Source organism: Rana temporaria, chromosome 2 (assembly GCF_905171775.1).
Source record: "Rana temporaria chromosome 2, aRanTem1.1, whole genome shotgun sequence".
Taxonomy (NCBI): domain Eukaryota; kingdom Metazoa; phylum Chordata; class Amphibia; order Anura; family Ranidae; genus Rana; species Rana temporaria.
The window spans coordinates 230,427,719-230,439,977 of NC_053490.1; the positions used below are offsets into that span (position 1 = coordinate 230,427,719).

General features: G+C 37.0%; 1 protein-coding gene across 50 annotated transcripts in view; it reads right to left on the reverse strand.

The window, feature by feature from the left end:
• The window catches only part of LOC120926536 (ABI family member 3 binding protein), a 454,839-nt gene that overhangs the window by 137,718 nt on the left and 304,862 nt on the right, over positions 1-12,259 (reverse strand). For 49 of the 50 annotated variants that reach the window (XM_040336550.1, XM_040336548.1, XM_040336547.1 and 46 more), the window contains 4 exons: positions 9,553-9,630; positions 6,280-6,354; positions 5,147-5,215; positions 2,602-2,673 (listed from right to left, as the gene is read on the reverse strand). The exons of the other annotated variant lie outside the window; for it this stretch is intronic. In XM_040336550.1, the coding sequence (XP_040192484.1) occupies positions 2,602-2,673; positions 5,147-5,215; positions 6,280-6,354; positions 9,553-9,630 (294 nt within the window). The remainder of the gene's footprint in view (positions 1-2,601; positions 2,674-5,146; positions 5,216-6,279; positions 6,355-9,552; positions 9,631-12,259) is intronic. 50 annotated transcript variants of the gene reach the window in all.

Consider the following 12,259-nt stretch of genomic DNA (forward strand, 5'->3'; position numbering starts at 1 on the left):
ACCCCATAGAGGATACGATGATCGGTTGATGTACAACTCTGCCTTGGATCGTTTATGACATCAGTCATTATAAGCCTTCCTTGACTTTCGGTGGCATATGTCATCTTAAGTCAACGCGCTCTGGTAAGCCTGCATTGCTTTCGGTGGTGGGTTTATCACATACTGGAGAAGTCACTCATTTCATCCATTCACTTATTCACTCGATTGACATTTTTCTTGATTTATGTGAATATTTGCATTTAATTATTGTCGATTATATCACTGTTTGCGCTTTGGCACCAACCAACAGGCGCAACAGTTCACACTGCATTACGTGCCAGTGGCACAATATTTATTCCCTGCAATATGGGACTTGTATGTTATTGATGCACACTTTGTTCATAATTGTTATGTGTTTCACAATTTTTGGTAATTGATTTTCATTATTGACAGTCATTTTTAGCACTATACATTTATTTTCTTTTGCTTTTTTTCAAACGAGCCGTGTTAGCAGCTTCCATTCACTTATTATTGGCAGCGCAGGGTATCCACCTTTCTTTACACAAATAAAAAGTAGCATATCACTTTTAAACATCCTTGGCTATGGATCATGTATAACAGTAACAACACGCTGCCACTCGATCACCCGAGCCAGAACATTGAGAGTAATGATGGTAGCGCCTTCACTCCGCCCTTACAGGTTACTCCCCTGCCTGGATAAGATCTCAATTCTCCTCGTTGTGGAAAAAAGGGGTTCTTTCTTGCTTGTTATGACCTTCTGTGTATACAGATGTCTATTCCAAGGTGAGCAGATCTGATATCTGAGCATACTGGTGCGGTGGAGTGAATCTTCACTTTGTGGAGTTTGAAGAGCAGGAGGAGGAACTGTATTTCATTTAAACACTCTTAGGACTACACAGTTATTAATTTGATGTTTGTTGGGACTGAATATTTATATTTTATATACACTATATTGTCAAAAGTATTGGGACACCTGCCTTTACACGCACATGAACTTTAATGGCATCCCAGTCTTCGTCCGTAGGGTTCAGTATTGAGTTGGCCCACCCTTTGTAGCTCTAACAGCTTCAACTCTTCTGGGAAGACTGTCCACAAGGTTTAGGAGGGTGTCTATGGGAATGTGTGACCATTCTTCCAGAAGTGCATTTGTGAGGTCAGGCACTGATGTTGGACAACTGGGGAAAAAGCACAAGCGCCATACTAAGTGTAGAATATACGGATGTTTAATATGGATAAAAAGACTGTTAGGCCCCGTACACATGTCCGAGGAACTCGACGTGCCAAACACATCGAGTTCCTCGTCGAGTTCAGTGAACAACGAGGAAATAGAGAACATGTTCTCTATTTGGCCCGACGAGTTCCTCGTCGGCTTCCTCGCTGAAAAGTGTACACACGACCGAGTTTCTTGGCAGAATCCAGCTCCGATCGAGTTTCTGGCTGAATTCTGCCGAGAAACTCGGTCGTGTGCACGGGGCCTCACTCACAAAAGCAAAGACATCATGGGCACATGAGCATATAGCACTGCAGTTCATAATCATTATTGGAGCGGGGCGCCGGGGTGGCCTCTGCGGCTGGGTTCTCGGATGATTATCCCTTCTAGATTGTAAACTCTAGCAAGCAGGGCCCTCTGATCACTCCTGTATTGATTTGTATTATAACTGCACTGTCTGCCCTCATGTTGTAAAGTGCTGCGCAAACTGTTGGCGCTATATAAATCTTGTATAATAATAATAATGTAGTGTTATATGCTCATGATGTCTTTACTCTTGTGAGTAGCTGTCTTTTTATCCATATTAAACATCCGTATCTGCTACACTTGGTATGGCGCTTGTGCTTTTTCCCCAGTTGTTTCTTTGAGCTGCTTCTTGATTCTACACTGAGCTGCCTCTCAAGTGTGCACCATTACTGACTTTTATGGACATTACGGACTAATATAGATACATTGATTTCATTGAGAACCCCAGGCTCACACCAGTACTAGTTTGCACCAATATTTATTTCTTTGTACTGATGTTGGACAAGAAGGCCTGGTTCACAGTCTCTACTCTAATGCATCCCAAAGGTGTTCTATCGGGTTGAGGTGCAGGACAGTCAAGTTCCTCCACCCTAAACTCGCTCATTTATGTCTTTATGTACCTTGCTTTGAGCACTGGTGCGCAGTCATGTTTTAACAGGAAGAGGCTTTTGCTAAACTGTTCTCACAAAGTTGGGAGCATGAAATTGTCCAACATGTCTTGGTAGGCTGATGTCTTAAGAGTTCCCTTTACTGGAACTAAGGGGCCAAGCCCAACCCCTGAAAAACAACCACAATCCCCCCTCCACCAAATGATTTGGACCATTGCACAAACCAAGGTCCATAAAGACATGGATGAGCGAATTTGGGGCAAAACAAATAGATGGTTGTTATGATCCTCTGTAACATGAATCTGATATTTATAGACAAAAAGCCTTCCTACATATATAAATTCACGTTAAATATTGCCAGATATACAGTAAGAACACGTGTGAAAGTTGATACACACCATAATTAAAGTTGGATTATTGAAATAGTACACATTTTTCAGAACTTTTTAAAGTTTTAATAATGTTTAAATGTATTACCAGGCTTTGTACGGGTCCGAGGAGATGATTTGGGTTTTTGGGTAATTGGTTGTGGGACTTTTTGCACAGGAACTGGAGAAAAAGAAAACCCATGTACAGCCATTGTTTAATAACTGTTTAAAATGTGTACCACACTGTATATATGAAGACTTATAATGAAAAAATAATGGGTAAGAATGTCCTGTTTGAGGCAGTATGATGATTTTTTTATTACAATATATGGATGGAATGATTACAACTGTACAAGCATGAATTGTTAATGGTGCAGTATGTTTCAGCTGATATTAGGTATAAATACTGTATACAGTTTGTCTAAGATCATAGTAAAGGACCTTATATCAACTGAACAGATTTATTTTTAAGAAATAATTGTTAGTGCAATTGTAAAGCTGTACACAGTGTAGTTGTACATATACCCTGCTCCACTACCTCATCAACCTCATCACTCATATTGGGCAAGCAGTGGTGGCCATGGCAAAATGTCTTCATGCAAGAGTTTCCATGGGCTGTCACTTGAGATTGCAACAAGTTTACAGCTGTACACATGTTAAAAAAATACAACCATGCATTCTTGCATTTAAATTTGTAGAGCAAGCAGTAGTCTTACTTTACTTTACTGAGGCTGCTTCTGATCCCTACTATCTTCAATGGGAAATCTGATATCAGAGTGGCATTGCCAGCATTTGCAGAGAAGACAGATTACCAATGGAACTTGTTTGCTCACCTTAAGCATGCAACGTCATATTTTACCCTAAAAAAAAACAACTGGGGAATTAGCAAGCTTTTGTGGCCAGTCAGAATCTTAGGCAATTTTTTTTTCCATCCACCACGGGTGAAAGGAAAGAAAATTATTTGATTCCCCATCAACTATGACACTGAATGACTCCCGCAACACTATTGTGTTATGTGAGCGGGCATACTTCCCTGCCAGCAGAACACAATGATTAATGTTGCCAGATATAGCCGATGGCACTAATTGTTTGGGAAAAACTCGACAGGCTTGTTGTACAAAAGTCAAACGCTAGTTTGACTTGTACACAACCAGGGAGCCCATACATGAATCGAAACTTGGCTGGTCCCTGCTGAACCGGCTGAACTTCGTTCCATGTATGGCCAACTTTAGTCTATAGCGGGGGTCAGCAACAGGCTGATCACCATTTCCCTTTTGATTATAGCCATGTAATGAGTAAATCATAACCCCGTCATCATGGACCTCACCAGCATTGGGCACTCTAGACACATACAATATCTTGTGTATGTATGTGAGTGAGTGTGTGTATGCAGTAAGCGAGCCCGTGATGTCACACCGCCACGCCAGTCGAGGTGGTGAGCCAGCGTTCAACTGGAATCAATTTGTACTGTAATATCTTGTTTTTATGTAAGTGTTATTGCTGTGTGGGGAAATAAATTGTTAAAGCAGATTTCACTATGTGGATGCCTTCTATCTTTTTTGCTTTGTGTTTGGGACTGTAAATGGAGAAAGTGGAGGAGGTGGCCACCTTTTCCTGTTGATTTAAAGGATCACTAAAGGAATTTTTTTTCCCAGCTAAATAGCTTCCTTTACCTTACTGAAGTACTGGTTTCATGTCCTCATTGTTAGTTTTTGCTTTGAAGTAGCTGTAATTCTGCTGTGATCTCCACACTTCCTGCTTGTCTGGCTCCTTATGAAAAAAACTCATGGGAGCTCCTCACTGTGGTCTAAGCTGTGTGTCTAAAACTCCTCAGAACCAATCAGATTCATTTTAAAAACAAAACACTGCCCTGGATTTGTTTGTTTTTGTTCTGTGGGTCCCTTTACTTCACATAAACATGAAACCAGTTTAAAACCGAAAGTGAAACTAGAGGCACATTATATGATAGAATTTAATCTATTTTTAATCATTTTTAAAAGGAATCAGTTAACTTTTATGTCTCTATACCCTGTAAACAGTCATTTCAGCAAAAAATGTTTTTCCTTTAGTGACCCTTTAAGCATTGAGGATTACATAACACATGTGTGTCTCCTATTCCCTGGAGGTGAGCAGGTTTTTCACCCGGTCATAGATGTATTTGATTTTGATCACTTATGGACATTGAATTTTTTGATTGGATTTTGTGACTTAATTACACCAGCACTATTAATTATTTATAGTTCACTTTTTGTTGTTTATGAATGCTCAGTATTTATAGAGTATTGCGCTACACTCTTATTGTATTTATTCATTTGTAAGGGTGGGGTGAAATCACCCTTTTAGTGTCACAGACAGCAACGCGTATGATTAGTAATTATTTAAGGTTTATCACTAATTGCGCTGATTGTTTATAGATCTTTTTCAGTGGATAAAATAACGTCCCATTGTTAGTGTCAGTGGGAGAAATAGTGCCCTAAGGGTCAGATAATAACAAAAAAAGGGCCACATCTGGCCCATGGGCCACAGTGTGTAGACCACTGGTCTATAGCATCACTCACATAAACTCTCAGACATCATAATAGTATGTTATTTGCAGAACTATATGCATGCCATTCAAAAGCAGAAATGCCAATCTAATTAGTTAAAGGATTTACCAGGAGTGGTATGGGGGGTTTCTGGTCTCTGTGTTGTTGTGGAATGAGGAGGCAATGTGGTGTTAAGAACTGAAAGAAATAACATTTTTAGTATTGAAATATTAATACACGGAGAGCTTCATTGAGGAGCTTAAATAATGTCTATGACACATAAAAAGGGTTATGTTCCCTTGAATCGAGTCCAGAGAAGGATCCTCATTATGGTGTAAAAATTGTGTACTCCAGTTTTGCTAAAGGATCCATTACATAAACGTCCTAATAGGCTCCCATGCCCCACCCCAGAAATGCAGGACTTTCCTTAGTGTATCAGTATGACCGCACCTCTTTCCTTTATTGTACCTAGGGAAAAGAAAAATACCACATCTAGTCTTGCATTGCACTGTCTCTGAAAAAAGACATGGGTAGACAGTCTCTGAAAAAGATTACTCCCTACTCTACTCCAATAAACATGACCAAAAAGGAATCCCAAGCCACGCACCGAGTGTGTCATATGAAAAAAGATAAAGAGCAAATAAAACTGTAAAAAAACACAGTAACTGATCAGGCTTTACCATTCATTGGCTCTTGCTAGCTGCTATGAGAAACAAATCTATAGTATAGTTGCTCCAATTTTAAAATATTAACCTTGGAGAATACACAGCTGTAATTTAGCAGCCTTTATAGTGTTGGTAGGGAAATTAAACAAAGAGCAAACCCTCACACCTAATAATTAATAGTAAATGCCCTGCCTATATCTGCTATACATAAGTATATCTCAAATACGGGTGATTATCAAAAGATAGTCCTTTTAATAACAGGAGATGACCTAAATTTTTACACACAAGTAATATATTTTACAGAATAATTCACATCCTGGTTGTGGTTAGAGTACCGAGGAGCCATAAAAGTGCGTGTATATTTATACTGATACAATGAATTGACTGGATAAAAATTATCCACTCTGTGGGGTAACTAAAATGGTTAGGCATCATTTAAGTCAGAAGGTAGAGAGTTTTTCATGACTGGGGAGGTAAAAACTTTTCATATTACTGCAAATATTAAAATATTTTGTTTGACCTCTGTCTGTGTACATGGTAATAATTAAAACGATCTTCTAATGAGCAATCACAGAAATGAAAAAAAGATTGTGTTACCCATGGGTACATCTGGCTCGTCAAAGATCTGGATGCTAATAACATGTATAGGTACTTTCTTTATGGTTTTGGGAGCTGTGATAGAGAACAGAACGAATGACAATTATAAAGAAATAGGTTATGTCAGTGAAGAATGAAATAACAATTATAAAGAAAGCTGGTATGGTATTTTTTTTTTTTTAAGTAAACTAATATCTTCTAGGATCTCACAAAAAGCTTTCAGATGCTGCTGCTGTATAGTTTCTGGAATTTTGCTGAAATATTCCCTGATTTAGCTACCCCATGGGTTTACTTACTGAAGCATGTAAGAAGAACCATGTATTCCCTGTTGTTAAATAGCTTGCCTGTTTTACATTACTGTATGAAGATTTGAAAAAGCATTTGTTTTCTCTGCATGATTGGAAGACTTGGTGGTTGTTACTTATGCATCAGGCTTTTTTTCCATACCTGTCAACAGCACTGCCTTTTCAAGAGTAAGATATGTGTGTGGTTACAAAGGCTGTAAATATGTATACCTGACGGATTAGCTGAGCCTCAAAATTAATAAATACAGCTTAAAAATCCTTTACTTTCATAAGTTATGTAAGCTTTGGATACAGCCAGAAAAGTAATATTAATATTTGCAGAAAATTGTGCTATGAGCAATTTACTAAACTGTATCCAAGTATGTCTTATTACGTTTAAGATCAATAAAAATGCATAGAACCTGATTTTTAAATAGATATAAATAATGATTGAAGTTAGTTTAAAGTTAACCTGTGACCAGACTATGGCTATCCAAGTATTTTCATATTCTTAATAAAAAGTAAATGAATTTTAAAACAAGCACTCACTGTATCTGCATACACTGGAGAGCAATTCATTTTCAAAGTTCACAAAATAAGTGCTACAGTTGTTAGCTCTCTACTCCCCATTTTCAAAGCACCTGCTCTGTGTTTACATTAGAAATGAAAAGACTAAAAGGTTTACTGCTGGGAGTGGAGGAACAGGGTGAGCTGAGCTGCAGAGAGACGCTTCAGTGTTTCTCCTGTGAATTTTGAGAATGAACTGCTTCCCCATATCGCAAGCTACATAGATCAGTAAGGACTTGTTTTAATGCTCATTTGCTGCTTGTTAAGAATATGTAAATACTTGAATTTCCAAAGCCTGGTCACAGATGTACTTTAAAATATGCTAAAATTGGATTTGACAGAAAAAAACTCTTATGCCGCATACACACCATCACTTTATGTGATGAAAAAAAACGAAATTTTCTGTGAAGTAAAAAACAACGTTTTTGAAACTTCAATTTTCAAAGACGAAGTTGCCTACACACCATCGTTTTTTCACAATGCTCTAGCAAAGCGAGGTTACGTTCACCACTTTTTTCCATTGAAGCTCGCTTCATAACTAGCTTCTGGGCATGCGCGGGTGTAAAAACGTAATTTTAAACGTTGTTTCTTGCTACACACGGTCAATTTCTGTGAAGTAAAAAACGACGTTTTGAAAAACGACACATAAAATTGAAGCATGCTTCAATTTTTTTTTGTCGTTTTTCACAAGACATACAACTACGTTTTCCCCCACACACGGTCATTTAAAGTGACGTTTTTAAAAACGTGTTTTTTTTTTCATCACATAAAGTGATGGTGTGTACGCGGCATTTACGGAACAGTGCCGGTTCGCTTTCTTGTGGAAAAGTGCCTTATTTATAAATTAGCTTCCACATTTTTTATTTTATTTTTTGTCAAAGCTCAATTGAACAAGCTAAAGTTAGAAGCTGATTGGTTACCATCAGGGCTTTTTTTCAGGGGGAACTCAGTTCCACCACCTCTGGCTCAGACCCTTTGGTGCCCACTCACTACAATCACTTGTAAACACAGAATTCTGGTTTCTGTGTTTACAAGTGACAGCTCTGCACTCTGTGTGTAACCACCTGAACTCTTCATTCTGTATGTAATGCAATTCTGGTATTTATTGGCCCTTTAAGACCCTTCTACTGTTTGTGAAATCTGAACGGGGTCGTGGTTGAGTTCTGAGTTCTGAGAAAAAAAGCTCTGGTTACCATGCACAACTTCACCAGATTTTGCACTCTTCGCTTTTAGTAAATAAACTGGCAGGCTTGTGAAAAGCCTTTTCCTAACACTACAAAAAGCAAAAAAAAAGAGTAGTAAAATTTTTGAACACAAAGTACTTGTGGTCCACCCTCTTCTTTTCCACTCAGATGAGACCTAAAACTGAACAGTCCTAATTCAAATTGTACTATGCAGAATATTATACAGGCAAAGCAAAATCAATAAAGCCTTGGCATATAGCTATATAAAGTTGAAGATCATCGACTATACATTGTTGCATCTATTACACAATGCTGTATTATTAGCCCATATATAGTTTTGTTAGTACACAATTTTTATGGTTTTTACCAAAATGTTTAAAATATTTTCTTTTTCAGTTAGATTAGTTTATTGTGTATGTATTTAAAAAAAAATCATATTCAGTAAGTAAGTATAACAGTATTCTCCCATTTTGTTTTGGCTGTATATCTATATCTGGTTTTCTGAAAAAAGCTTGTGCTTTTTTACCTAAAACTAATAATGATAACACATGCTGATTTTCAAGTCTTAAGCAGCCTGATGAGGGTAACAAACATAGAACAATATAGAGGAAACCTAGGTCTATTTTTTAGGAATATAATTGTGAGACTAAAGCACACTACATATCCATATAAAAGTCCCTAAGTTGCTTTCCATTTGATTTTTAAAAATAATACTTGGCTAACACTGGGAACATAAATTACTGTTAATACTGCAGATTCCTATGATATATGGTTAGCATTGTGTTTTATGTCAACTCTTAATTTGCCTACCTGTGATCAGTCAGAAAGAACCAAACTTGGTTTTATCTCTAAGGACCACCCAATGTAATATTACTTGAAACAAAGCAAGGTACGGTAGTTTGCTAAGACCACAGGTTTTTCTTTCACTGGTTGTAATGTCCAGGATCAAGTATGGAACATATATTATTAACCCATCTCCTCCTAATGTAAGACCCAAACTAAAATGCATCTAACAATACTACCATCCTCATGCCAATAGCAGACCCTAGGTACTGAAAAGAAATAGCATACATTATAAAATAGGTGCTCTGAAACCTCAAAATAAGTCAATTTAAAGTGCCCTTTCTAATTTCAACTGTAGACCATACTCAGTAAAAACCAAGATATAGGCAACTATACTAAAGTATATATTTTTTCACATTTAAATCCTATACTAGGAAAACTAAGATCTCAGTTACCAGGTTTTGACTGCGGTATTTTATTTGACTGAGTTGTTTTAGGGATTGGAGGTGCAGTGGTTTGTGTTTCACTTTGCACTGGAAAATAAAAAGAAAAAACAGATGTTTAAATGATTCTCTGAAATAAAAAACAAAAGAACAAGAAATGTCCATTATGCGATTGTTCAGTAGAGGAATAAAAAGCAAGGAATGCAGAATGGAAAGAAGGCTAGAGGAAGCATGCCTTTTTATTTAAAATAAAGAATCATTTTATGCTCTGAGGCACAGATTTGTAGCAGAGGAGAAGATTGCAATATTGCACAGCAACACAAGATCAAGAGAATACTATTTCTTGCAGCAAATTATACAGAATTGGGCTTATTCAGTAAAGTATATGGGTGCAAAGAGTTATGCTAATGCTCAGCATACAATAATCCATAAGAACCAATCAGCTATCATTATTATTACAAATGATTACAAATGATTTACATAGTGTCCTGCATATAGTGCTATACAAATAGGTGAAGAATAGTGCATACAAATCTAGCAGACAGTAGATGTAAAAAGTAATGTTGACTATGTTACTGAAATAACTGAATATCTAAGACAGGATTTTACAGTATATTTATCTTGAAGAACTGTGTTTTTTTTTTTACTTTTTAAAAAATATATATTGTGCATGGTACATGTAATGACAACATATTGTGTTTCAGAACATCATATCTGATAGTGTACAAGGTAAAAGAAAACATAGCAGTAACATATTATTGTAATATTGTTATGTAATGAACACAATAAAGTTATCATAACATAAAACATGACATCTGTTCTTCATTGTTGTACATTCAAGGAAAAAGAACAAGGTCCTTTAATCTGGTGATCAAAGTGATGAATGGCATGTGTGCATAATTGTTCCATTAGTTCATGGGAGGTGCCCATCAATATTAAGAACTGTGTAGATCATAGAACCAATTTACGTGTGGAGACACATGGGTAGCACCGAAATCAGAAGGGTTAGAAAAAGGAAGGGAGGAAGGGTATGGGGGATAAGTGGGGGCAAGTAGGGGAAATGGTTAGGGGAGGATTTATGTCATCTGTCTCCTAACACCACCTGTAAGGGGACAGATACAGCCTCTAACAAGTGGTTTAAATCAGCATGTATGAGGGTGAGAAAGTTGTGGCAGGAATAAGGAATTGCCACTGAGACTAGATTTTGGTGTTGGCACTCAGAGAGCAGTCAAATTCTGCTGTAAGGTATTCCATATTGTAAACATATTGGATGCGTTTTTATAGGTCTTTTGGAGGCTGTCTCATTGGTTATTGCCAATTCAATGCAATTAAGCTGAAGTCAAAATATGATTCATTAATTGAATGGAATATTTAGGTTTAGAAGAAAGTTAACTGGTTCAAAAGGAATAGATAGGGCCAGTACTGTTTCAAGAAAGGATTTGCTTTTAAGCCAGAAAGAATATCATTAACATTATCAATAGATATGGTATTGGCTATAGGCACCTCCAGAAATTGAATGGAATTGTTGGGTTAATCATTGGAGATATTTTGGAGTGTTATATCACTAGAGGGTTATATTGGTTATCTTTGTATAGAATGCATATAGAGGTTTTTTTGTTGCTACTTCATATTTTCTCCCAGTCATCATGTTCTGGAGTGCAACACAGGGAGTCATTCCATTTGAGCATATATTTATATTTAAGAAATAGGTTAGTGGATATAGTGTTTAAGTATCTATAAATGCTTTTTGTAAAATGTGTGTTTGAAGGGCCTTCCAAGCAAAGTTCCTCAAAAGAAGGCAACCTAGAAAGTTGGAGATTTTTGAAAATAGTGAGCATAATCATTGACTAGAAAATAGATGAATAAAGACTTTGATGGTAAGTTGAGAGTGGATTGTAGGGTCTAGAAACAGAGGAAAGTCCTATTTCCATTGTGATATATGTCTTGAAACCGAAAATACAAAATTGTCCAGCCAGGTTTATGTTGGTACAAAAAGAAATGAAAGTGTGTCTGTAGAAGACAGATGGAATTTGTTTTTTCAGTATAACCATATATCTTCTAAACCTATCATATATCTATCTCAGTGGCATATATCTTTGGTATGGACCAGGACATAGCTGAAGATTCCTTCAAGTTGGTAGTGGCTAACCACAGCAGAAAGTTTAAATAAATAGGCATGGGCCAAAAGTTCTCTATCCCCAACCAACTGTAAAGAGGATAAAAAGTTGACCAAGAGGTTTAGTAGCATAGACTGGTTTCAAGATAGTATTTAGTGATGCCAAGAAAACCAAGACCTCTCTGGTATTGAGAACCTGTTTAGGCACTCTCTGCCTTTTATCACTCTAAGTGACGTTTAGCATAGCATATTATATTGCTTTAGGATCTTTGAGGAGGATCTTATCTGGCCAAGTTTTATAGTGGCAGACTGATTTGGGTTAAACCATAATTTTAATGGAGGTTATTTTATTTAACCATATCATTTTACAGTTTTGTAGGGAGTTTTTAGGGTTCTCTGAATAGCGGCAATACATTAGTGTGATTTAGTTTAGATACTTGGGAGGTGAATTAAAGAGGTGAGTTTGAAGGCTAGAGGGCTACAGGACTGCTAAACAGTGCCTGTGGGGCTAAAAAGCTCAAACTGTACTGTAGAATTGGAAGTACAGTAGTTCCTGATAATTAAAAAATAATTTGGAGTTAGGAAGAACTATTCAGAAATTAT